This window comes from Sus scrofa, chromosome 9, assembly GCF_054392235.1.
Source record: "Sus scrofa isolate SSC_HxYL_T2T_F1_AM1 chromosome 9, Sscrofa_HxYL_maternal_Yorkshire_Landrace_v2.0, whole genome shotgun sequence".
Taxonomy (NCBI): Eukaryota; Metazoa; Chordata; class Mammalia; order Artiodactyla; family Suidae; genus Sus; species Sus scrofa.
In genome coordinates this window covers 2,212,865-2,238,144 of record NC_139391.1, presented here as the reverse complement: position 1 = coordinate 2,238,144, position 25,280 = coordinate 2,212,865, and the positions used below count along the sequence as shown (strand labels likewise).

Here is a 25,280-nt window from a genome sequence, read left to right as displayed (position 1 = left end):
AACCCGCCTGGCCGTGGTTCAGATCCCGCGACCACTGACAGCCGTCACCAGATACAGCTGTTCTGAAAAATTCTCATTGGCTGGTCTCCCAGCCGAGGGGTTGTCCTCTTCCCCGCTGGCAGCCAAGAGGAAGGTCACGTCCTGCGTTAGCTGCAGGTGCTGTCCCGGGGGGAAGATGACAGCATCCAGGGAGGGGAAGGATGCCTGATAAAGGAGCCACACCTTTTCTTTCTTTTTAAAAAAATTTTATTGACGCACAGTTGATATTCAACATGTTAATTTCTGCGTACAGCAGAGTGACTCAGTGATACATAGAAACATTCTTTTTTTTTTTTTTAATTTTTTTGTATTTTTGACTTTTCTAGGGCTGCTCCCACGGTATATGGAGGTTCCCAGGCTAGGGGTCCACTGGAGCTGTAGCCCCCGGCCTACACCACAGCTCACAGCAACACTGGATCCTTAACCCATTGAGCGAGGCCAGGGATCGAACCCGCAACCTCATGGTTCCTCGTCGGATTTGTTAACCACTGCGCCACGACGGGAACTCCCATAGGAACATTCTTTTTCGTATTCTTTTCCATTAGGGTTTATCCCAGGTTATTAAATACAGTTCTCTGTGCTGTTACAATAGGGCCTTGTTGTTCATCCGACCACGCCTTTCCTTAAACAGCTTTCCCTGCCTGGCCTTTGTATCTGAGATGAGCCAGTTTCTACGAGAAGCCTGCCTGCTCGTCAGGATCAAGGGCAGGGTTCTGCCGATAGACCAGATGGCCACAGAGAATGAAAACTGCTTTCGGCCGGCATGACAGCTGGTGCTGGACCGAGCCTGTTAAAAGCACCGAGTCCTCCTCTGCCGGCTCCTGTCTCCTCCCTGGGCGGGTGGGGTGCCTCGAGCCCCCAGGGCACACTGTCAGCTCCTCCAATGTCCTGGCCGTGTCGGGCCCTGGGGGGGCCGCCATAGCTCCCCTCTCCCTCTCACGGGTGGAGAGCATGGTTTGACCCCACCCTCAGTGCCACCTGCGGAGAGGGTGCCCTGCCTTTCGTGTGCCCCTCTGGAGTCTGACCTGGACCCTGCTGTCTGTGCCAGGCCTTGGGTTACCGCCTCTGCCGGCTGCTCCTCCAGCCTCTGCACCGCTTCCTTGCAGGGGGCCTCCTGGCTCAGGCTCCTGGTGCTTCATGGGCTTAAGCCCCACATCCCCTGGGAACCCAGGCTCCCAAGGAGGTGCTGTGTCGCTGTGGGGTTGGACAGACACAGAATGGAGCTGGACTGGCATGTTGTCTTCTGAGACCCCAAGTTCCTTGAGAGCTGGGATTATCCCTGGGTGCGTGACGGACGGGGAGCCCCAAGCTGGTGAGGGAGGAAAGGGGCTCGGCTGCCAGTATGGGAGTGGGTGTGGAGCCCATGGCTGCCCATTCCAATCAGAGCGTCCGTGTTCACAGGTGGGGCTGGAGGCCTCGCTCCCGTGGCGCACGAGGTCCCCTCTGTCCCCACACCGGTGACTCCTCACAGCCACCTGGCACCACAGGCGGTCAGGGCCCATTCTCGCACCTGCCATCACCTGGGGCCTGGAACTGAGCTCATCAGCTGCCCAAAGCAGGTTCTGCCTCCTGAGCGCTCCCCCTCTTACCGGCCCAGGTCCGGGGCTGGAAAGATGATACACCTTTGACTCATGTTTCCCTTCTCGCCAGCTTCCATGGGTCCACCCAACTTGCTCTGTGCCAAGTACAAACTCGTCTGCAGGCAGAGGGCCTGTGGGTTGTCTTTGATGGCCCTTCTGGTGCAGGGGGACCTAGCGGGCCCTCGGGGCTCCGCACCTCTGGCCGCCCTCCCGCCTTTCATCCTGGTACTGAGCCCCCCGGGAGCCAGTCTGCTGAAAGGCGAGGTCTTGCAAGTGCGAACCTCGGCCGAGTTTCCCTCTGAGGCCGCCTGCGCTGGTGCACACCGGCGTCCAGATGCCTCCCGCCCTGGGCATGGCTCCCAGGCCCTTCTCGTGAGTTGCCCTTGTCCCGCTACTGTGAGCTCCGTGGGGGTTTTGACTCATGGTGAGCAGCTAGCTGCTCCTGTGTAATCTCGTCAACCGTTTTGACATTCGCCGGCTCCATGCTGTCCTTACGTGGCTCCCCCTCGCTGCCCCCTCTGCCTGGAAGGGCCCTTATCTTCGGAGAAAGTCCCTCCCTGCCTTTCAAGACCCAGGAACCTGCAAGCCTGCCTGTCAGCCTACCTCACCCTGCATCGTAATCATCCGTTCATATGTCTGTCTGCCCCACCAGCCTGCACGGTCCACGGGGCGCGACTAGGTCTGAAACGTCAGTGTCCCCCAGTGCCCAGCGCAGCAGGGCGCAGGCAACGCTGGCTGCGTGGATCCATCATTGATTCACAAGCACCTACACATAAGTGTCACTCTGCTCTAGGCCCTGGGCACAGGGAGGTGAACAAGGCAGACAGGGTCCGCCTGCCTCTTGGAGGGTTAGCAAGCGCGGTTGGCAAGGGGCACAGGGAGGGATGAGATTTGGAACCTCGGTGCTGCCAAGGGGCGTGCAGGGACCGCGTCTCGGAGCAGAGACTGGGGAGCTGAGGTGGGAAGGCTGAGGATGGATCAGCCGTGCAGAGAGCCTGGGGGTGAGGTCAGGGCAGAGGAGGAAAAGGGGCTTGGAGGGTTGGGGGAGCGGATGGGGACCCAGGCTGCCGCAGCAGCGAGGCACGCTGGGCGGGCCGCGGGCCGGGTCCCGCCGCGCTGCCTCCGCCGGTCACCGTGTGGACTTTGGATGTCCCCTGGAGCAGCTGGGAGGAAGTCCAACGCCTTTCAGACCTGGGATGTTCTCTGTGGCCCTCGAGGTGGCTGGATGCTGCCCCGCTTCTGCTCCTTCCTCGCCTTTTCCTGTTGCTCCGCCCCCACCAGGCTGGCTTCCCTTTGGAACCTGAGATCCCACATTCGCTCTGTCACCTGGGCTGCCCCTCCTCGCAGCCCCGCCTGGCTCCTGCCACGGCCCGGGTACCAGTGAGGCTCCAGCCTCCTCCGCACGCTCCTGTTCTCACTCCCCTGAGCAGTGCCTGCGTGATGGTTCTCGCGCTGCCGGGAATCCGTGTCCGTCCCTGACCCCTCCTCGCCTTTGCACCTTTGAGTCACAGCCTGCCGTCTCCCCACACGTAGTTGCTCTCTGTCTTTGCCGTGCCTGCCTCCCTTCTCCAAAGAACCAGCCTCTTGGACTTGCTGGGTTCCCCCTCCCCCAGGTCTATACCATTTAATTAATTAGTTAATTTTTGTGAACATATGTAGTCAAGCATGAATGTAATTTGTGAGTACATCTATGTGTGTGTGTGTGGCTAACATCTTAATTTGGGTGCTATGGCTGGGATGTGTTAAGTTTTTCTTTTTTGGCTGCTCTGCGGCAGGTATGTGGAGATCCCAGGTCAGAGGTCAGAAACAAGCCACTTTTTTGACTACACCATAGCTTTGGCAACATAACCCACGGTGCTGGGGTGCTGGGCTGTGTCCGGGTGCTGCAGACACACCCCTGCAGGGATTCCTTATTTTAATTTTTTTTCTTTTCTATGGCTGTGCCTATGGCACGTGGAAGTTCCCAGGTTGGGGGAGCTATAGTTGCCAGCCTACACCACAGCCACGGCAACGCCAGGCCCTTCACCCACGGAGTGGGGCCAGGGATCGAACCTACACCACAGCCTCATGGATACTCGTCAGTAGTTTCTGCCGCCACAACAGGAACTTCACGACATGCATTTTCCTAGTCACCTACTGAACCATGACAGGACCTGTGAGTGAGGTGCTGTTACTGTCCCCACTTTACAGGGGGGGACTGGGGCTCAGGATTACACAGTAAATGCCAGAGCTGGCTTGGACCCCAGGGTATTTACCCGCTCCTGCCTGGCGCCGTCCAGTGTGGTCGGTTCTCCGTGGCCCCGACACCCTTATCCATGTGTCTCCAAGGCCACTTTCCTGTGGGCGCTCACGCTCCTCTCTCCGCTCTGAAGGTGAAAGTTCATGGGGAAGATGAGCAGCAGAACCTCCTGTGCCCCGACCTGTCACCCTGGGGTCTGGGAGCCCCGCCTCTGTCCTCTGCAGCACGTAGGCCCACTGGGCATTCACAGGGGGCTTTGCTGAACCAGAAAACAGCGGCACCTGCCTCCAGCCACAGACCTGAGCTACATCTCTTATCACAGATGCTGTTGGAAGTCTCTGCTGGGGGGAGCAGGCAGGAAGTCAGGAAACAGGCTGCAAGAAGACGGTTGAGCTTAAAAGACCCTTCTGAGAGGGAACCAGGCACCGCCTCTCCCTGGGGGCGGCTTGGCATCAGGGTGGGGCTAGGCGGTGTCTTCCTGGAGAAATTCTGCAGCCCCGAGAAGATTGGACTCTGCATCTTGAATGGCACTGGGTGGAGTGGAACTGAAATGGCTCTGGACAGTGCTCCTGGCTCCTGGGGGGGTCCTCTCCCCACGACAGTGCCCCCACGGCCCTCCTGGACGGGCCATCAGCCCCCTTGGCAATGAAAGTGGCAGTCAAGCTGGCTCAGCCTGACCACGGCTGCCCCAGGAGCATTGCAGGTGTGGCTCAAGGGCAGAAGACAGCTACTGCCTGCTGTGGCCCAGCTGCAGGGCACGCCTGGATGGAGCTCCTGCTGGCCGTGTGCATCCCCCATCCTAGGGGAGCCTCAGCCTTCGCCAGGGGCGGCCGGAGCTTCTGGAGCCTGGGATAGGAGGTGTAGCCGTCTCTCTCTTGCTGCTGCAGGTGACTGGAGAGCCCTAGTGGCTTTTCATGACCGAAGTGAAGGGGCTCACTCGTGCCAGGAGGGAGTGGCCGTAGACCCGCAGAAACCCCACGCGGGCTTCGGCGATGCCAGTGGGAGCGCGCCGTGTGCTGGCGGAAGGAGGGTTTGCGGACTTGGGTAGCGGTGGGGAACTCTCTGTAACTGTCCCTTTGTTGTGTGTTTGCGTTTCCAGTAGGAGACAGGAGACCGAGCAGCGAGACGGCCTCATGGCGTCTGATGCGAGTCACGTGCTGGAAGCCGCCCTGGAGCAGATGGACGGCATCCTCGCCGGTAGGTCAGACCCCGGGTTCTCAGACCGAGAGACCGCGTCCTCTCGCTGGACTTCTCTTTCGGGCGCAGAGAGGAGCCCCCTGTTGGATTTCTTTTACTCTGTGTGCCATCTCTCTCTCTCTCTCTTTTTGGCCACACCTGCAGCATGTGGAAGTCCCTAGGCCAGGGACTGAACCCACGTCACCCAAGCCACAGCAGTGACAACGCTGGATCCTTACCCTGCTAGGCCACCAGGGAACCGCTGCCGTCTCTCTTCTAATAGCTCAGACTTGGCCTCTTTGACGTCCGGTGTGAGCCTAGGTGTCTGTTGAGCCTGCACGTGCTCCCGTGTTATATAAATGCGTGCATATCTGTGCACAGGTCTAACCGTGTCGCAGTTTGGATCCTGGCTGTGAGGCAGTTTCGGTGCCGTGAGATTTTTATTGTAGACGTGCTCAGAGCACATCATACCTTATGATGCTCAAGCCGAAACTCACAGACTTGGCCACCCAACGCCGGTGTCCGCCCCCGTCCCCAGCTGGTCTTCAGTATGTTTGGAAGGCAGGAGGCAGTTCTGTACTGATTCACCTAATCACCTGAAGACTGTTCTTTATGCCGTATTGTTTTTTATCCGTCACAACTGTCTGGCTTCATGTTTGCCATGGCCACTTAGGAACATTCGCTGGAGAAGATCCAGCCAATTGGCTGATTGGAAAGGCCCGCCAGCGGGCTGTTTGGGCGGAGGAACTCCTGGATGGGGCAACTGAAGCCCATACTGGTTAGACCAAGGCTGTCGTTGGAAGTCTTTCCCTTCAGGCCCAGGCCTTCTTTCTGTCCTTACCTGATACAGGCCAGTGGCCTTACTTGCCGACGGGGCGTGTTTCTTTGGGACTTTGCTGCGGGAGGGAGGTTTGGGCTGAGTGTGGCTGCAGCCCAGGGCACACACGGGCCACTGGACCCGGTCCCTTGCCTGTCCTCCGTCCTGCCGAGATAAACCCGGCGGGCGCACTGAGGGCTCTGGGTGTTTGTGCCTGGGGCACAGGAGGTGTTCGTGTAGTAGCACCTTCAGGTTTTGGTGGCCCTGCCATGTGTTCTGATGACGTCTGTCAGGCTCTTAATTTCTTAGGGAACACAGCACCCTCGAGAGGTCACGACTAACGTCCCACTTTCCAGAGGCTCCAGCGGTTGGGATGTCCTGCTCTAGGGGAGGGTCCCTGAAGCCCCACCGGGAGGACACGGTCAAGAGCGTGGGGTTCCTAGCAGTCCTTTTGTTTTTTTTTAATTTATTTATTTATTGTACCCGAGGCACGTGGAAGCACCCAGGCTAGGGATTGAACCTGCACCACATCAGCGACACTGCTGGATCCTTAACCTGCTGAGCCACCAGGGAACTCCCTGTAGCCATTCTTTTAGAGTCTCATCTGGAAGCTTCCGGGACCTCGTTTGCGCTGAGACTCTCGTGGGCAGGTCAGACTCTCAGACCTGCTCCTCAGGTTGTCAGCACTCCTGAGCCCCGAGCCAAGGAGCTCGGAGGAGCCTCTCAGAGAACCCCCCGCCCCCGGCATGCAGAGCTCTTGGGTGGTGTGATGGGTGATGTGACCCCTGCTGAAGAAGACAGCCCTGGGTGGGGTCAGTTCCCCCTCCTGCCTCCTAGTCTCCCTGCACAAGCATTCCTGAAGTGACAAAGCCTCTGGTAAAGTCCCCTCTGTTGGGGGGCGAGGACGTTGTGTTGGGGCCTCGTGTGGGTCTGGGGTCAGCCCCGGGTGCGGAGGGCGGGCCCTGCTGTCGGTTGGGTGGGCCCGGGACCCCCATGCTCCTTCCCTTCCAGGACCCACTCCCTCCTTCTCCTGTTTCCTCAGGCCTCCACCCTGCAGGCTGCTCAGGAAGGGCTCCCGGGCTTCTCCGGAACAGGCAGGAGCGTTTCGCAGAGAAGTGGTCCAAGACATTCCAAGGCCTGCTCTGTGGGCCGGGGGAGGAACACCTGCAGCCAGAACGCTGGGTTTAAATCCCAACTCTGCACCGAATTGCCTGCATCACCCACGCCTCCATTTCCTCAGATTTAGAGCGGGATGAAATAGTACCCACCTAAGAAGGTGGCTCTCTGATGCTTAAAACAGAGCCTGGCCTGTAGGAAGCGCCATCGCATGTGAGCTCAGGATAAATTCACGAAGGACAAAAGCATCTTTACATGTGGAGTCTTCTCTAGGGACACAGTAGAGCGGTCCTTTATTTAGCCTCTCCCTTCACCTGTCTGGTTTTCACTGTCTAAGGCCCGCGATGCCTCCTGGACTCGCCTGGGGTCAAAAGATGAATGCATAGCCTTCTGAGTGGTCTCTGCTCTGCTCTTGCCCCCTGTCTTCCACAGAGCAGCAGAGCAATCCTTTAAATGTAAATCAAATCACATCCCTCGCTCCCCACAACCCTTCCCTGGCTTCCCGTCTCGGGGTAAGAATCTAGAGCCCCGTCATAACCGGCGGCTGGATGGGACTTGGCCTGTGGCTGCCCCGCCTACATTGTCCTGCTGGCTGTCTCAGGGCCTTGCTGTCCCCTCTGCTGGAATGTCCTCCTGCAGGCACACTCAGGTCTGATCTGTGTCGCTGAGTCGTGAGAGGCCTCCCCTCTCGGCGGCAGCGTCCTCGCTTCCCCCGCGTCCGTGTGTCCTGTTTTTATTTCTCTGTAGCGCTTGTCAGCCCCTGACCTCTGCGTTCATATATGTGTCTTTGTTTTTACCATCTGCCTCCCGCACCAGATCATACGCTCTGTGAGACAGAGGCTTTGCCACCCCATCTCCTGTGCCTCTTTTGGCCTGCAGCACAGAAGAGGGTTTGCTTGTCTGTCTGTCTTTTGTCTTTTTAGGGCCTCACCCTCAGCATATGGAGGTTTCCAGGCTAGGGGTCCAATCGGAGCTGAAGCCGCCAGCCTACACCACAACCACAGCCACAGCAACACAGGATCTGAGCCACGTCTGCAACCTACACCACAGCTCATGGCAACGCCGGATCTTTCACCCACTGAGCGAGGCCAGGGATCGAACCTGCATCCTCATGGATACTTGGATTCATTTCCACTGTGCCACGACGGGAACTCCCGTGATCACTAGCTTCTGTAACTCAGGCGGGTGGCACATCGTGTGAGCCGTCTCTTCAGCAGTAATTGGCTCACAGAGACGCTTGACAGGAGCTGCGTCGCTGCTAATTCAACACCGGGTTATTAGTGAGTGTCTGCAGGGCACATGTTCTGTGCCGTTTGTGATGAAAGGAGTGATGATTATTTAATGCTTTTGTGCGGGATACTCTGCCTCGGGGTCATTAGCGCGTCCTCCTTGTCAAGGGGCGGGGCTGAACTGGGTGAAAGAACTTAGACGTTTTTGTGGTTTTGAATGTGGACGACAGATGAGACGGATGGGTCGTAGCTTTCAGCCACTTACTGCTGCCTGCGGGATCTTTGGACAAATTGCTTAACCCCTCTTTGCCTCTATAAAAACCAGTGGTAAAAACAGTCCCCACCTCATATCGTTGGGAGGGTTACTGAAGGCACAGAAGGGACTTCGCGCCTGGCACTCGGTAAGCGCTCAGAGGATGTGAGTTACTGTTATCTTGTTGTGAGTCTTGATATCATTATTTTTGCGAGCCGAGCTCTAGTGCTGGTTAGTGGCATTACTGAGACCTGAGTCCAGGGCCATCTGAGTCTCTCTGGGGCTCCTTTCATTCCTGGGCTGGCTCTATGGCGCATGGTCGGTGAGCCGGGGCTCTGTGGGGCCCCTGAGGGAGAAGAGAGTTAACTGGGAGAGGGGTCCTGTCCTACTCATGCTGCCGGTCCCCTGGGCCCCGGTGGCCCTGCTCTCTTCTCTGTCCCACTCGGCTTCCAAGCCAGGGGTCCTGTGCTTAAGGGCGGAGCAGTGCGCAGAAAGGCGGAATTCATCTCAAGACACAGGTCCTACAGAAGCGGTGTTTGTGGGTGAAGCTTTGCATCGGTCTTTCTTGCAGGCTTTGGTTACTTAGAGGTCAAAGGATGTCAGGTAGGGCTGCCAGCACCGCCCACGCTCGGTGGCTTTGCATCTGGTAAGGTGCTCAAACACGTGCCCCCGGATCGGGTTCTCGCTTTAGGAAAACACGATTTCACTTATTTCAGTGGAGGAAAATGTGATGGGCTTCCCACATGCTTCCAATAGCAAAGCGTTTCTGCAGAGGCAGCATGACTCCTACCAGAATGGACACAATTCCTTCAAGAATGACTATTAATGATCACAACAAGGAATTTCCTTGGTTAATCCCTGGGTACCGTGACAGGCGATTCTTTGCTTTCCCAAAACGCTTTCCCAAAGTGTATACTTAGGGTGTGTGAGAGCGATGTTGATGCAACTGAGCCTTTATTTTATTGCATTTTTTTCTTTTCGGGGCCGTACCTGAGGCACTTGGACGCTCCCAGGCAAGGGATGGAATCAGAGCTGCAGCTGCCAGCCTACCCCACAGCCACAGCAGCCACATCTACGACCTACACCACAGCTCACAGCAGCGCCAGAACCTTAACCCACCGAGCGAGCCTAGGGATGGAACCCGCATCCTCATGGGTACTAGTCGGGTTCTTAACCCCCTGAGCCACAGCGGGAACTCCTAACTAAGCCTTAATATAATAAAGGTGTCGCCCTCCTCCAGTCAAGGTAGAAGATGGTCCCTGCTAGAAAGAGCCAGCCTGGAAAGAGAGCACATCCTGATACACAAGTGACAAAGGCTCCCTCCAGAGTCAGACGTGGTGGCCCCCATCCCCAGGCCCTCATCGGCTCTGGAGGGTGAGAAAAAGAAAGGCCTTGGAAGGAGAAATAGGAACTGCGGCAGAGGGATTAAGTGAAACTCCTTTTGCAGAATTGAGTTCTTGAAACCTGATTGGTGTGTCCCGGGCATGACTGTACTTACCTAGAAGCCGAGAATTTTATGCCGGGAAGCGGGGAAGAGGTGACCTGAGACCCCGGACCCTTGTCAGAACATTTGGTTTCTACCGCAAAGCTGTTGCTCTAGTTCCAGGGCGGGGCGAACCCTGGGCCCAGACTTCCTGCTGATCAGCCCCCGTGGTGGGGCTGCACTTGACACCGTGATGGGATTACACTGTTGAGGATGGAGCTTGACCCCTCATCCCTCCGGATGACCTGGGGCCACCACCACCCACACCGATGCCACAGGGGCCTCATCTGCGGGCTCACGGGGTCGGGCTGCTCTGTGCCGCCTCGTCCGCAGCAGGGCCAGAGACCTCAGGTCAGGACGCAGAGGGCCTCTTGGATGCTCGTTGGGTTCTTAACCCGCTGATCCACAACGGGACGCCACAGAGGGTCTCTCTGCTGTGGCAGGAGCTTCCTCCCGTGCTTGTCCTTACCCCCGATAAGGAATAGCTAAGAGAAATATGTTTTATGACCGTTAAACAAAGAGGTTGCTCTGTTGGGGCCTTTCAGCCAGCTCTGATTAGTGTGTGCCTTTTGGAAAGGTTCTGTGGGGGCAGAGAAAGTTCCGGGCTCACTCAGGTCGCCCGTGAGTGATGTCAGGGCTGACGCTGGGCCCCCGGCCTGAGCAGGTGGTTGCTCTTGCTCCCGCCCTCTCCAGGGTGGATCCACCTGCAGCCGTCATCAAAGCTGCCTGCTTTGCAGGCAGCACCCAGGCTGGGTCGTCTGTGATGACACGAAGCTGAGGAGGGTCAGGGCAGAAGTAGGGCCTCGGGGCTGAGCTGTCAAAGACTGCCCTTTGTGTGAAGAGGTTGAAATGGCCCACGAGAGGGTGGAGACCCCTCTTCAGCAGCCATCCCCTCCCTCCGTTTCTGGCAGAGCCCACCTCTCACTCCTATGGCTCTGTAGCCTCCTTTTCTGTTCTCTGAGAGAGTGTGCATAAAACCGGACTTATCATTTGTTCTTTAAATACTTGCTGTAGTTGTAGGAACTGACCTGAAAACCCATGTGGACCTTGTATTTTCTCTTTGGAAGATTGTCTTTTTCTTAAAAAAAGTTATTTTTATTTATTTAAATTGATTGATTGGTTGATTGAAGTATAGTTGATTGGCACTGTTGTGTTGGCTTCTGCTACTTAGCCATGGATTCAGTTATAGGAGTTCCCTGGGGGCCTAGCAGTTAAGGGATTGGTGTCGTCACTGCTGTGGCTCATTATCACCACTATGGCTTGGGTTCGATCCTGGCCTGGGAATTTCCACATACCATGGATATGGCCAGAAAAAAAAGATTCAGTTACACACGCGCACACACACACACACTCACACACACAGAGTCTTTGGTTTATTTTGGGATATTGAATATAGTTCCCTGTGCTAAGCAGTAGGACCTTGTCGTTTTTCCCTTCTATAGACGATAGATTGCACCTGCTAATCCCAAACCCCCCTCCTTCCCGTCCCCGCCCCCACCACCTTGGCGGCCACAGGTCTGTTCTCTGTGTCATGAGTCTGATTCTCTTTCAGAGACAAGTTCATTTGTGTTGTGGTTAGATCCACATATAAGTGATACAATATTTGCCTTTCTCTTTCTGACTTACTTCGCTTAGTTTGATAATCTCTAGGTCCATCCATGCTGCTGCAAATGCTTCCATTCTTCCCTTCTTGACCATGGCTGAGTAGTATTCCACTGTATATATAGATACCATATCTTCTTTATCCACGTCTCTGTCACTGGTTGCTTCCTTGTCTTGGCTGTTGTAAGTAGGGCTGCAGTGACCTAGTGGGGTGTATATATCTTTTTGAATTAGAGTTTTCTCCAGATAGTTGCCCAGGAATAGGATTGCGGAATCCTATGGTAGTTCAATTTTTAGTTTATTAAGGAACCTCCATACTGTGTCTCAGAGTGGCTGCAACAATTTACATTCCCGCCAACGGTGTGGGAGTGTTTCTTTCCTTTTCTTCACACGCCCTCCAGCATTTATTGTTTGTAGACTTGCTAACGATGCCCATTCCGACTGGGGTGAGGTGGTCCCTCACTGTAGTCTGGATTTGCATTTCTGTAATAGTTGGCGATGGTGAGCATCTTTTCAGGTGCCTGTTGGCCATCTGTATGTCTTCTGCCCATTTTCTGATTGGGTTGGTTTTTTTTCGTTGTTGTTATTGAGTTGTGTGAGCTGTTTTTACATTTTGGAAATTAAGCCCTATTGAGCACATCATTTGCAAATATTCCCTCCCGTTCTGTGGATTGCCTTCTTGTTTTGTTTATGGCTTCCTTTGCTGTGCAAAAGCTTATAGATTTGATTCGGTCCCCTTTGTTTATTTTTGCTTTTATTTCCAGTGCTTTTGAAGGCCGACCTGAGAAAACACTGGTGCAATTAATGTCAGAGAATGTTTAGCCTATATTCTCTCTTTTAGGAGTTTTATGGTGCCAGGTGTTATATTTAAGTTTTGAAGCGATTTTGAGTTTATTTTTGTATGGCGTGAGGGTGTGTTTTAACTGCATTGATTTGCATGCGGCTGTCCAGTTGTCCCAGCACCACTTGCTGAAGAGACTGTCTTTCTCCTTTGCTCGATAGGTGTGGCTGTATTTCTGGCCTCTCTGTTCTGTCCCCCGATCCGTATGTCTGTCTTTGTACCGGCACCGTGCTCTGGATTACTGAGGCTCTGTGGTGGTTTCTGAAGCCTGGGGGGGTTTTGCCTCCTGCTTTGCTCTTTTTTCTCTTGACTGCTTTGGCAACTCTGGGTCTTTGATGTTTCCATCTAAATTTTAGGATTATTTATTCCAGTTCCGTACAAAAACGTCATGGGTAGTTTGATAGGGATTGCTTTATATCCGTAGAGTGTTTTGGGCAGTCTGTCCATTTTAACAATATTAATGGAAGCTTGTCTTTTTTTAATGGTTATGGACAGTCAGGTTTTAATTTCTTCTGAGTTTTCTGATTGAGTTTTGACAAGTTATATTTTTCTAGATATTTGTATATTTTACCAAGGTTTTCCATTTTGTTAGCCTAAAGTTGGTTATTGTATTTTATTTTTCTAAGATCTGCTACCCTCCTGGTATTGCTTATTTGAATCTTTTTTTTTAACTCAGTGAATTTTATTACATTTATAGCTGTACAATGGTTATCACAACCCAATTTTATAGCATTTCCATCCTGAAGCCCAGCCCATGCCCCCCCCAGCCCCTGAGTCCTTATGGGTACAATTTGGGTTCGTTAATGCTGAGCCACAAAGGAAACTATTTTTATATTTTTAATGCTTCTCAAAGTCTGTGAGTCAGTATCTGTTGTGCAAAAGACTTCATTGTACCCTTCTTTTAGATTCCACATAAAAGTGATTTGCGTCTTCTTGGTTATTAGGGATCTTTTTCTGATTAATCAGTTTCTGAGAAACGCGTATTAAAATTATTCTACTAGATGGTGTGTTCTATCTCCATACACTTCCATATGGTTTGCCTTATATTTTGAATGTGTTTTTTATTACATGAATACACTTTTAGAATGATATCTTCTTAGTGAATGCTTTTCATCATCATCTAGTACTTCCGTTTATCTCTAGCAATGTTTTTCACCTTGGAGAGTATTTTGCTTAATGTTTATCTGTTCCAACTTTCTTTTGGTTGTTATTTGTTTGGCATTGTTGTCTTCCATCCTTTTCCTCCCAAGCTTTCAATGCACTTTTGTTTCAGTTGTATCTTTTGCCAGGGAAATCTAGATGCATTTTTACTTTTTAACTAATTTGACAATATCTGTCTAATTTTAACCAGCCAGTTATTTTGATGACAAGTCCATCAGCCAGTGATTTTGATGACCAGTCCAATCAGTCCATTGTTCAACCATTTTTGATTTCTACTCGTCCCACTCTTTCCGTGCCTCCCTCTTCTCCCCTCTTTTAATGTTCAAAAACATTGAATTGTTGGCGTGTGTTCTTATTCCAGAATCAAGGCCAAGTTGCCTTCGGTGGGCTGAGTGTTTCCAGTTGATTGACCGAGGCTCTTGCCCTTTGGCATCCTGGCTTTGTTCAGAGGTCCCCCATCCCACCCTTCCCTCTGCTCGGGCTGTAAGCATCTTCTCTTGTCCTCACTTGGTGCCTTCAAGCCCAGGTGTCGGGCCACCAGGCAGTTGGTCCGCGGGGCAGACACCGGCTCAAATGCTCTCTTACTCCTGAGCTGCTGGATTTCCTCAGTTCAGCTGCTTAAAAGTGTACATCGGTGTGTTTTTGCCTTTGAGGGTATTTGGGGTTTTTCTGAGTACAGCTAGTCCGTCACCACCTGCCCTTTTTGGCAGCTATGAAGCTGTCACCTTCCTTGGCTCACGGCCCCTTCCTCCATCCTCACAGCCAGCAGTGACGGGCTGAGTCCTCACACACATTCTGGCCCATTCTTTTGCCCCCTTTTCTGACCCAACGAGCTCATGTGATTAGAAATCCAGAATAGTCTCTCAATCACGTCTGTAAAGTCCCCTCTGCCATATAAGCTAAGAAACACTCATAGTTTCCAGGCATTAGGATGTGGACATTTTGGGGAGAGTCATCAGTCTATCACAAAGATTAGTAAATAACAATCTTTTCTTTCTTTCTTTTTTTTTTTGTTTTGTTTTTTTAGGGCTGCACTTGCAGCATATGGAAGTTGCCAGGCTAGGGGTCTAATCAGAGCTACAGCTGCCGGCCTACACCACCAGCCACAGCAACACGGGATCCAAGCTGCATCTATGACCTACACCACAGCTCACGGCAACGCCAGATCCTTAACCCACTGGGTGAGGCCGGGGATCAAACCTGAGTCCTTGCAGGTCCTCTTTGGGTTCCTTAATGCTGAGCCACACAGGAAACTATTTCTATATTTTTAATGCTCATCCTTAACACAAAGACTGAAGCGAAGTCTCTTCGTCTTCACAGGATAACAATGAAGCGTCGTAATTCTGCTTCCTCTTCAGTAACGCCCAACTCTTCCAGTGCTCAGCTCCGCCACCATCCCTTCTTCCACATTCGTTTAGTTTTGTGTTCTAGTACCATCTTGAGTCAAATCCTCCAAATGATTGCTGTTTATTCATTTATTACGATTCATTGAACGTTTTAAAAGATGTTGTTGAAGTAGAGTCGACGTGCAATATTTTGCCAGTGTCTGCTGTACAGCCAAGCGATTCAGTCACGTGCACACGTCCGTTCTTTTCCTGATTCTTTTCCCGTCTGGGTGATCGCAGACTGTTGAGTAGAGTCCCCGTGCTCCACAGCGGGTCCTCACTGACCGTCCCTCCGAAACTGCGCACTTACTCTGCCGATAGCATAATGCATTGTTTTACCCAATCCTTGTAAACGTGCGAGAGATGAAGAGTATCGTCACCCCCTTTGCACAGCAGGAAGTTGGGGGATAGAGAGGTCATTGAGAGCACACGTGGGACAAAACACAAGATCCGTGGTATCTCAGAGTCCAAGCTCTTTCGGCATTCCCTCTCGAAGGAGCGTGTTGAAGCAGAGGCCTTGGGTCTAGGGGGTTGTTAGAGAGTGTGCTGGACACGTGGCCCCCAGGCTGCATCCTGAGTCTTGGGTGGTGGCTGATGGTGCCCAAGGGGCTGCAGATCTGCGTCTTGAGGGTAAAGTTCTCCTGGGGAGCCAACCATAAATCCTCTTGCCTCGTGCCTTTGGTCATACTGTGTAGCACTGAAGAGCTTCAGGAAGAAAACAGTTCTGGAGGTTGGAGGCGCCAAGACCAAGGTGCCAGCGGGTGGGTTTCTGGCAAGCCTTCTCTTTCCTGCCTGTGTGCGCTCTCCTTCTCACTGGGTTCTCCGGAGTCTTTCTGCTCCTCTTGGAAGGGGTGGCTGCAGCTGACCCTGGGGACACAGACCCGGCCACAGCCACTTTGGGGAGCCCCTCCATCTGCGTTTTTTAGATTGATGGTGTTTATCCTGTTGAACAGTTTAAGCAACTTCTTTGACACAGTTGGTTCTTTTATGACACCCCTTTCAGCCTCGTTTTGGCTCTTGCAGCTTTTCCTGCTTCATGAAGGAGATCCTTTAAAAAAAAAATCCCTTTAGGAATAGTCTGCCGGTAAAAAATCACGCGAGTCATTATGGGAAAAGAGCCCTGACTTTAGCCTTAATCTTAAGTGGGAGTTTATCTTGTAGAGGTTACAGGTTGGTAACTACCTGTGGGCATCAGGCCTTATTGCTGATGAGGAGTTGTTGACAGTCTAACCGTGAAATGTCTGTCGATTGTCTCTGGTTGGTTGAAGATTTATCTTTGGTGTTCTTCAGTTTCATTGTGTTGTTTCTAAGGTGGATTTTTTTGTTGTATCCTTGTTGGGACTCACTGTGTGTCTTTAAAATGAGAGGACTCATGATTTTTCTTTTTTTTTTTTAAGGGCCGCACCCGTCGCGTATGGAAGTTCTCAGGCTAGGGGTCAAATTGGAGCTACAGCTGCAGGCCTAGCCACAGCCACATGGGATCCGAGCCGTCTGTGACCTACACCGCAGCTCACCACAACGCCGGATCCCCAACCCACTGAGCAAGGCCAGGAATCGAACCTGCATCTTCTTGGATACTCGTCAGCTTCATTTCCTCCACGCCACAATGGGAACTCCTAAATAGAGCACTTTAAAAATTTGCATCTGATGCGCTCATCAGATATTTTATACCTCGTGCCAAAGAACCCTCATTAGCACAATAGAGACCCTTTTTAAAGTTTATCTTGCACGTATTGTCTGAGTTACTCAACATGCTTGGTATAAGTGAAGACCGCCTAAGTTCTGCTCAGTAACAAACAGCCCCAAATGTCAGTCGCTCGGAACGGCTCGTCCCTCATTCGTCCCCCGAGTCTGCCTGGAGCCCTGGGCCGTGTCCTCGTCACTTGGAGACACAGGCTGGCTCAGTCCCCGCCATTGCCGGAGGCCAGAGTGTGAAGGGGCGACAAGGAGAGTCTTGTTCTGGCTCCTGAAGACTTTCTCCCGGAAGGGACCCATGTCACTTTCCTATGTGTCCCTCGGAGGAAGTCCTGTGGCTGTAACCTCAGGGCAGAAGGGTTATCCTGCTCTGAGCTGGACGGCCCTAATTACTGCTACATACATACTTAGCTGCTTTTGGAAGCGATCATTAAAAGGCTTTCAATACAATCCGGTACTGGCATTTTATGTAGTCTTGCCCTTCCCCCAGCGATCACTAAACCTGTATTAAATGTTGGTTCTGCACCCTTAGAATAACCATGCTCAGGGGTCCTCGCTAAACATCAAAATTCACCATTGAGGAGTTCCAGCTGTAGTGTGATGGGATTGGCGGCATCTCTGCAGCGCCAGGATGTAGGTTTGAGCCCCGTCGAAGCACAGTGGGTTAAAGGATCCAGCGTGGCTCGGATCTGATCCCCGGCCTGGGAACTCCATGTGCTGTGGGGTGGCCAAAAAAAAGAAAAAAACAAAACAAAACACTTACCGTTGGTTGAGGAGATGTGCCAGTCAGTGGTAGCCACTGAGGCTGCCGCTGGAATCACCTGGAATGCTTTTTGTTATCCCAGCTCAGTCTCCAAGCAATCAAATTAGAACCACTGGAGGTGTGACCCAGGCACAGGTAGTTTGTAAAACTCCCCAGGTGATTTCAGTGTGTGCCTGAACCATTGAAATTCTCTGTGCTAAACTGTCTTCCCTAAAGAGTGCTTTACGGTTGAAGATACAGCGATGGAGAGATTGGCCCCAAAGAGAATTATCAGGGCTAGAACGAGAGGTGAGCGACTCTTCCGTGGGAAGTAATTTAGGGACGGACCCCTTGCCTTGTGCTGTTGCCTCTTTTGCGTGGTTTTGCGGTCCGTGAGCGCGCATCTTATTTGTCGCAGCTGTGGTCCTACTTGGCTGTCGTTCCCTCTGTGACTGTGGTTTTTCTGTGGGAGCTGATCATTTGCAGGGACTCTGTGTGGCGTTGAGTCTTCTGGGTGGTTTTTGCCTTTGCTGATGCTGGGCCTTAGGAGTTTCCCCCTTCTGGACCACTCTGTGGGCCTGTGCATTGATGTAAATTGCAAAGAAAAAGAAACTCAAGTCTTCTATTTGCCCACAATACAAATAGGTACGTGCCCCCCCCCCCCCCCACACACACGGGGTATTTGAGGAATAAGGAAGAAGCTTAAGGGTTTAGGAAGGGGCCCAGAGAGTGGAAGGGCCTCGGCCAAGGCTGCAGAGGATAGAAAGTCCATGACAATCTCCGTCTTCCCCCTACTCCTGGCCTGACTTAGCTACGTTTCTAAGTGTGTGTGTGTGTGTGTGTGTGACCAGGATGAAGAGGGATTGTGTGGAGGCTGGGGTCTTGCCCTGCCTCTGTCCATTTTCTTTCCTGGAGGTTTTGGCCGTGGCCTTTCCCAGTCGACTCAGAATCGGGTTTGTAGGAGGCAGAAAGTGCTGAGCGCACATCAGGGGCGTTTCCTAGCTCCCCGGAGGCGCGGACTTGATTGTGGCTTGCAATTCACAGTTGCCTCCATCCTGCACTTTGAGAAAAGCAAACCGGCAATCAAATAGTAATTGTTTCCTTCTGTGTGGATTTCTCATTCCAAAGACTGCCATGGCAAGGAGGAAGTTGGCTTTTACAAGGGGAGAGGAACCTGGAATCCGCCGTCAGCCTGCAGTGTAACCAGGGCTGTGGTGGCCCTCCTGCCCGCATTTTCCAGCAAGAGTCCTGATTTCAAATATTTTGTTCTGCTGGCTTTATAAACAACCCAAATGCCCTGGAAATTCCGTCATGACCCCATATTTTCTGACTGTGTCTTGCTGCTGAAACAGAAATCCTTTGTTAGACTGTGTTGCCCAGATTTTGTTTGAAAAGTATATCCCAGTACTTAGGCACAGGAGACTCTTTTTTTTTTCTTTAATGGTGGGGTGTAGAAAGGCAGGAACAGTCTTATTTGGGACGTAACCTTTTAGAAAAAACTGACCCGGTATCCCAGATCTCTGGAGAAATCCAGGCCTTCTTAGCTATTCCTCCAAGTGTGTGTTCAGACATTCCGGACCCCGCATCATCTGCTGGGCAGGGGGCACGCTAACTGTGTCAGCTCTCTGCGACACGGCCTCTGGTCTCAGCGACCCCAGCCCAGAGTGCGAGGTGAGGTGCAGCGACACACAGTTTAATCAACACAAGGCAAAAGGTGAGGATCGGGAGGCCCCGCTGCAGTTCAGCAGGTTAAGAACCCGACACCGTGTCCATGCAGTGTCCATGCAGAACCCACGCGGGTTCGATCCCTGGCCTCGCTCAGTGGGTTAAGGAGCTGGCGTTGCCGTGAGTTGTGGTGTAGGTCACAGATGCGGCTTGGATCCGGTGTTGCCATTAGCTGTGTTGTAGGCCAGCAGTTACAGCTCCAATTTGACCCCTAGCCTGGGAACTTCATGTGCTGCAGGTGTGGCCCTAAAAAAAAAGAGAGAGAGAGAATAAGCGTATGTAGAGGGTGTAGAGACGGCCCAGCTGGGCAGATCCAGAAGGATGGCGATCGACTCAGCCCTCACCAGACCCCACACCGCACCACCTCCCTACCTGCTGCTGATCAGAGCGGGGCCGGCTCAGAGTCGGGAGCCGCCTCGGGAGGAGAGCAGTGGTGGGTGCGCAGTGGAGCGGCCGTCGTGCAGATAGAGAGTCTCCCACGTTAACTTCAAAAGAGGACGACGGAGTTCCCGTCATGACGAGAACTGACTAGGAACCATGAGGTTGCGGGTTCGATCCCTGGCCTCGCTCAGTGGGTTGAGGATCCGGTGTGGCCATGAGCTGTGGTGTAGGCTGCAGACTCGGCTTGGATCTGGCAGTGCTGTGGTTGTGGTGCAGGCCGGTGGCTACAGCTCCAATTCGACCCTTAGTCTGGGAATCTCCATATGCTGTGGGTGCAGCCCTAAAAAAATAAAGAATAAAAAAAATAAAATAAAAAGAGGACGAGTCGGTGCAGCCCAGAGCTGAAGAATGGCGTCTCAGCACACGGGTCTTTGGCCCCCGATGAGGGCGGGCTGTGCTGTCCCAGGTGTCTGGGGGTGCGAGCTCCGGGGCCAGTCCAGCGGGCGCCGTCGTCCCCCGCTGTCACACCGGACCCTGCTTAAAAGATAATTCCTGCAGCGTTCGCCTTGTGAGCGATTCTGCTGAGGCAGAAATGTCTTCTAGGCTTCTCCCACCCGGTCGGTCCCTCCGCTGTCACTAACTTTGCCCTTTATCAGTTCCTGGTCCGTGACGTCCACCCTTCTCACGGAGGCTCCCGTCTCTCTCTCTTGCTCTCTCGTTTCAGGCACCAAAACAGGGCCAGATGTGGGCGATGGGACCTGTGAGCCTGGCCTGGCCTCCTCGGCCTCCTACCTGAACCCCTTCCAGGTGCTGCAGCTTGTCGAGGACTTGAGGCTGGCCCTGGGGCTGCTGGAGCATCCTCAGGAGAGGGCCGCCCTCCTGAGCCAGGTCCCGGGCCCCACGGCTGCCTACATAAAGGAGTGCTTCGAGGAGAGCTTGGTGAGGAAGCCCCTGGCCTGGGCGGGGAACATGATCACGGGGGGCACCCCCGCCTGGGGCTCTCGCTTCATCTGTGCCCCGTCCAGCTCGGGCCAGCCCCGCCCCCACCAGGAGGCAGGGCCTGGTCGAGCACCGTCAGCCTGGCCGTGTCCCCTCCCGAGAAGGGGGCGTCCACGGCCGGAGAAGAGCAAGCATGGAAGACCCTTTTCCCCCGACAGCATGTGCACAATTGACTGTGTCACAGCCCCAGCCGGGGTCGCTGTTTTCCGCCAGGCCTGCCCTGCTCCTCGTTTCTGACGCCACACCAGAGCCTTGTTGCTTCATCTGTTCCTTACCGGCCACCCCTGCTCTGCGGGTCACTCGCCCTCGAGGTGCTTCCCGCCCCCAGAGCAGCCTGCGGCTTTCCTGACGGCCCTCCTCCCTCTCGAGCATCCCACACACCTGCAGTCTCCAAGGGAAGCAGGCGAGTCGCCAAAGCTGTACATTTACGGCTCTGGTCACCCATCTCCTTGTCTGTGGAGACAGGCCGGTCCCCTCTAGGAGCCTGGTATTATCTGGGAATGGGTGAGGTGAGGAGCGAGTCCACGGAGGAAGCTTCTGGAATGTAACCAGGAGCTGGGGGGAGCATGCGATGACCCGAGCAAGCTCGAGGATGAAAGCTGGGCTTCAGTCTTAAAGCGAGAGGCCGGTAGATGGGATGCAGATGGTACTTCTGCACAGAGGAGGTCAGGAGCAGGACCGCCGCTGGGGAGGAGCGGGTCGAAGCCAGCAAGCACAGACCGAGGCGGCTGAGATGCTGTTTCCCAGGGGCCACGTGCCTGTGGTCAGATGGGCCATCGCCCAGTTGTCCCCGCCGCCCCCGATCAGGGTCCTGTCAATACCAGCCTCATCCCACGGCTTCTCCTGAACACTGCAGAATGTCTCAGTGGGTTCCTTATGTGTGTGATTCAACCTTTTCATTACAAAGGCCGACCGCATCCCCGCACCTGTGCGGGAGGGAGAAGGACGGCGGCCTCCCGGAGGCGCCACATGCTAATTGCCAGGACCTGTGCAGAAGGGGAGGCGGCCCATGGAACGAAGGTTGCTGCTCAGCTGAGTTTAATAGGCGGGCAGCCTGGCTTATCCAGGTGGCCCAGTGTGAGCACTGGCGTTCTTATACGTGGAAGGCAGGGCAGCGGCGTCCGAGTCCCAGGGATGCTGGTGAGGAGGAGCCCCTCTCAGTGCTGCCCGCTGTGGGGGTGGAAAGGTCCGGAGCCAGGGGACGCAGGCAGCTGCGGGAGCTGGAGAACGGGATGCTGCCCTGGAGCCTCTGGAAAGGGAAGCCGCCAGGCCAACAGGGTGCTTCAGCCCCGTGAGGCCCGTTTCAGGCTTGGGACCTCCAGAACTGTAAGGCAATGGGTCTGTGTCGCTGCCAGCCGCGGAGTTTGTGGGCTCCTTTCCAGGGAGGAGGGTGGAGGTTGGCGCAGGGCGCGCTGCGGTTTGGGTTTGGAGACCTGCATCGCCCCCCACGAAGGCCGCTCTTGGTGGTCCTCTCCGAGGGTGTTGAGACGAGCCGGGAGTCCCCACCTGCAGCTCCTCTCTGTGGGCCCGTCAGGAGCTGCTGGGGGGCGGCTTTGGCAGTTTAGGTCTCTGCCCCGCAGCGGGAGGCTCCCCCCTCGCCTCCCTAGAGCGGAGTTCTCTGCCTTTGCTACGTTTGCGCTGATCCCAGCTTCTCCCCAGTCATGTGCCCGCCCCTCCGCGTGGCTCCCTGGCTCCCTTTATCCCTCCACGCCCGGCGTGGACCCCACCCCTCCCTCCTCTCCGGCGGGCACTGCTGCCTCGGGCTGCGGTGTTCTGTGAAGCCTCAAGGAAGTGGCAGGTCCATAGCCTCTCTGTCTGAGACTCTTGGGTCCACGTTGTAGAACTCGGAGCTCATTCAACCTGAGGAAGGTGAGATGGGCCTGGGTGTCGTGTGCTTTGCACCAGCTCTTGCAGACCCAGGGCAGGAAACGGGTTCATTTCCTCAGCAGAACCGGTGAATAGCCCCGCGTGAAGTGGAATACGCGTCTCCTGCCAGTTCACGTCTGGTTTTGTTGCCAAATACGTTTAGCACCAACCTCATTTAAAACAGCAGAACCGAACTTTGGTTCTCACAAGGTTTTAGGGCTTCAGAATTGCAGGTGAGAGAGGCTGAGCTTGCATGAGGAAAACTCCACCGCAGAAAACAGAACGTAAAGCCAAGTGCTGGGTATTGGAAGCCACCACTTCCGTGTCCATCGGCCACAGCCTCTCTCTTAGGGTCACTTGTTGACGCTGTCTGTCCTTGTGCTGGCCTGTCACCATGCGTCTGGGGCCCCTGGGAAGCCCCAGGCAGAGCCTGCCCTGCTGTTCCCTGAACCTTTTCATTAGGCTGTCGAGCAGTTTGGCACCTGCTTGCCGGCGGTGCCCCTTCTCTGCTCCGCTCAGGACCGCCCGTCCCACCCCAGGGGTGTCTTCCCCAGTAACAGCCCAGTGTGCCAGGGTACAGAGAAGGGCTGGCGTGCTTATTCCTCACTGGACAATTCACAGTGACTGATTTTTACCTCGGATAGATGTATCTGAATTTATGTAGCCAGGTCTCTGTCTAATACTGACTTTTAGATTATTTTAATCTTTCACGAGCACGTGGCATTGCTGCAGAAAATGTCTTTGTCCAGAAATGTTTGTTTATCTCAGAGTACTCTCTTCAGATAGTCTTCAAAGCAGAAAAATTAAGTTGGGATAACAGACAAAATACTGAATGCTCGATTAAGTTTGAATTTTAGATACACAGTGAGTAATTTTGAATATATTTCATGCAGTCTGCTGAATCTGGCAGCTCTGATCAAAGGTGTGAATATTTTTAAGGCTCGTGACGCATTTTTTCCAGACCGCTTTTCAGAGACGATCTCACCCGCTTCTATTTTCATTGGCGGGTTCGAGGTACATCTTGATCAACAACAGGCACTAAGATTGAAAAAACAGCCTCACTGACTTCGAAGGATAAATGGTTTCACTTCATCCTTGCTTTTCTTTGTTTAGAAGAAAGGCTATTTTTTTTTCATGAGTTGATTCATATTTATTCTTCTGCATGGTCTCCAAACTTTTGATCTCATACCCCTATCTGAAAAAAAAAAATCATTCTCCATCGATACATATTCATCGATGGAGAATTATTCTAATAGATGTAAATTATAAGGCATCGTTTCAAATAGAGATTTCTTTAAAGGATGGGTTAAAAAAATAGCTCTTTTCCTTGCACACCCCCCAGAAAGCATGTCGAGTCTCTTGGCTGTGCCTACCCTAGTCTGGTTTTTAATAGTTGATGCTCTTTTCCCAGCTCTTAGTATGATTTTAGTGCTTTTCTTATATTTAAATGACGTTATACCGGCCCTTTGCTTTGTGGCTTTTCCTCACTTTGTTTTACCATGTTGTTGATGGTGATGTTTTTGGAGACAAAGACTTTAAAAAGGTTGTAATTAACTTTATTGGTCTTTCCTGTTTGCGTTTCTTTCGTTTCTAGGAAGGTCAAATAATGTTCACCTGAATCCTCAGGTTTATCGTTTCATTTGCGTCTGGCGTTAGCTCGAATTCATCCGCAATCTCCTTAGTGCATGGTATGAAATATGGATCTAACTTATAATTTACCAAAAGAGATACTTTAAAAAATATATATATTTTTTGATATTTTTGATCCAAAATATTTTTGATGTGGCGGTTGGGTTTCGCAAGACGCCTTGCAGCACGCAGCTTGCCCTCAGATGTGCAGATCTGTTTGGAGCGCTTCACCAATGGTTCAGGGAAGGCTCGCCTTGAGAGATTTTTCTGTACGTTAGACGCCTCAGTCTTCTGGAGTGATGTTGGCCATCAGCAATCTGTGAAGCGTGTACTTTTAGGTGGGTCAAAAGTTCATATAAACATTCCGGGCTACCAGGGCTGGATGTTAAAGTTTTGATTCTGGACAGAGAGACAGCCTGTGTGTGTTTTCGGTCTGGCAGACCTGGAGTCATCTTGCAGTCTGGGTCCACACACATTCCACAGCCCGCCTTATCTGTCTGGAAATAGACACGCTGCCCCTCTTGAGATGGGTTTTAGATTGCCTTAGGTTGGTATTTTTGTGTAGAAGATGTTGCTATTCAAATTGCGAGCTCTGGACCTGCAGCTTTGGCATCCTGACGGCTTGTCTTTAAGACAAACAGGTTTAGGCAGGTTTAGGCCGTCTCCCCCTCTCCCCCCACCCCACGTAATTTCCAGGTAATTCACAGTCACATTGAAGTTTGTGCAGCACTGCTTTAAACCCGAGCCTCACTTGAATTATTACGAAAAACAGTCCCGTGTGGGTTAGAATTGGAACTAATGAGGTGGCTCGAGGGCTCAGGCAGGCAGTCCTTGTCCTCTCTCATTCACAGCATCTGTGTCCCGTGGGTGCTGGCACTGTTCCCCTTTGTCGGGTGCTGGCCTGGCGCGGTCTGGCCCAGCCTCGTGACGCCTGTCAGTTGGGATTCTTTCTCAGCAAAGTGGTGTGAACAATAAGCAGATGGGTCAAAGGTAACGAACCCGACTAGTATCCATAAGGATGCAGGTTTGATCCCTGACTTCGCTCAGTGGGTTAAGGATCCGGCATTGATGTGGCCGGCAGCTGCAGCTCTGCTTCAACCCCTACCCTGGGAACCTCCATATGCTGTGGGTGTGGCCCTAAAAAGACAAAGAAAAAAGAGGCAGGTTTATATGTCATGACGAGACCTCCAGAGGATGGGTGGTCCCAGGGTTCAATCAGTGGCCCCGGGACGACCTCAGGGGCTCTGGCTTTCCTTCCTTTCTGCCCTGCCATCCTCGGGGGTTGCCCTGCAGCCTCAGGTGTGCCCCTAATGGTTGCAAGA

General features: G+C 53.1%; 1 protein-coding gene across 24 annotated transcripts in view; it reads left to right on the top strand.

Moving 5' to 3' along the window:
* PPFIBP2 (PPFIA binding protein 2) overlaps positions 1-25,280 on the top strand; it is a 153,290-nt gene that overhangs the window by 28,683 nt on the left and 99,327 nt on the right. For 14 of the 24 annotated variants that reach the window (XM_084974839.1, XM_084974836.1, XM_084974835.1 and 11 more), the window contains exons 2-3: positions 4,958-5,055; positions 20,189-20,403. In XM_084974839.1, the coding sequence (XP_084830965.1) occupies positions 4,992-5,055; positions 20,189-20,403 (279 nt within the window). In that variant the 5' untranslated portion in view covers positions 4,958-4,991. Of the gene's footprint in view, positions 1-4,957; positions 5,056-20,188; positions 20,404-21,216; positions 21,604-25,280 lie in introns of those variants that run through there. The other 10 variants (XM_084974840.1, XM_084974832.1, XM_084974828.1 and 7 more) reach the window with 3 other exon arrangements.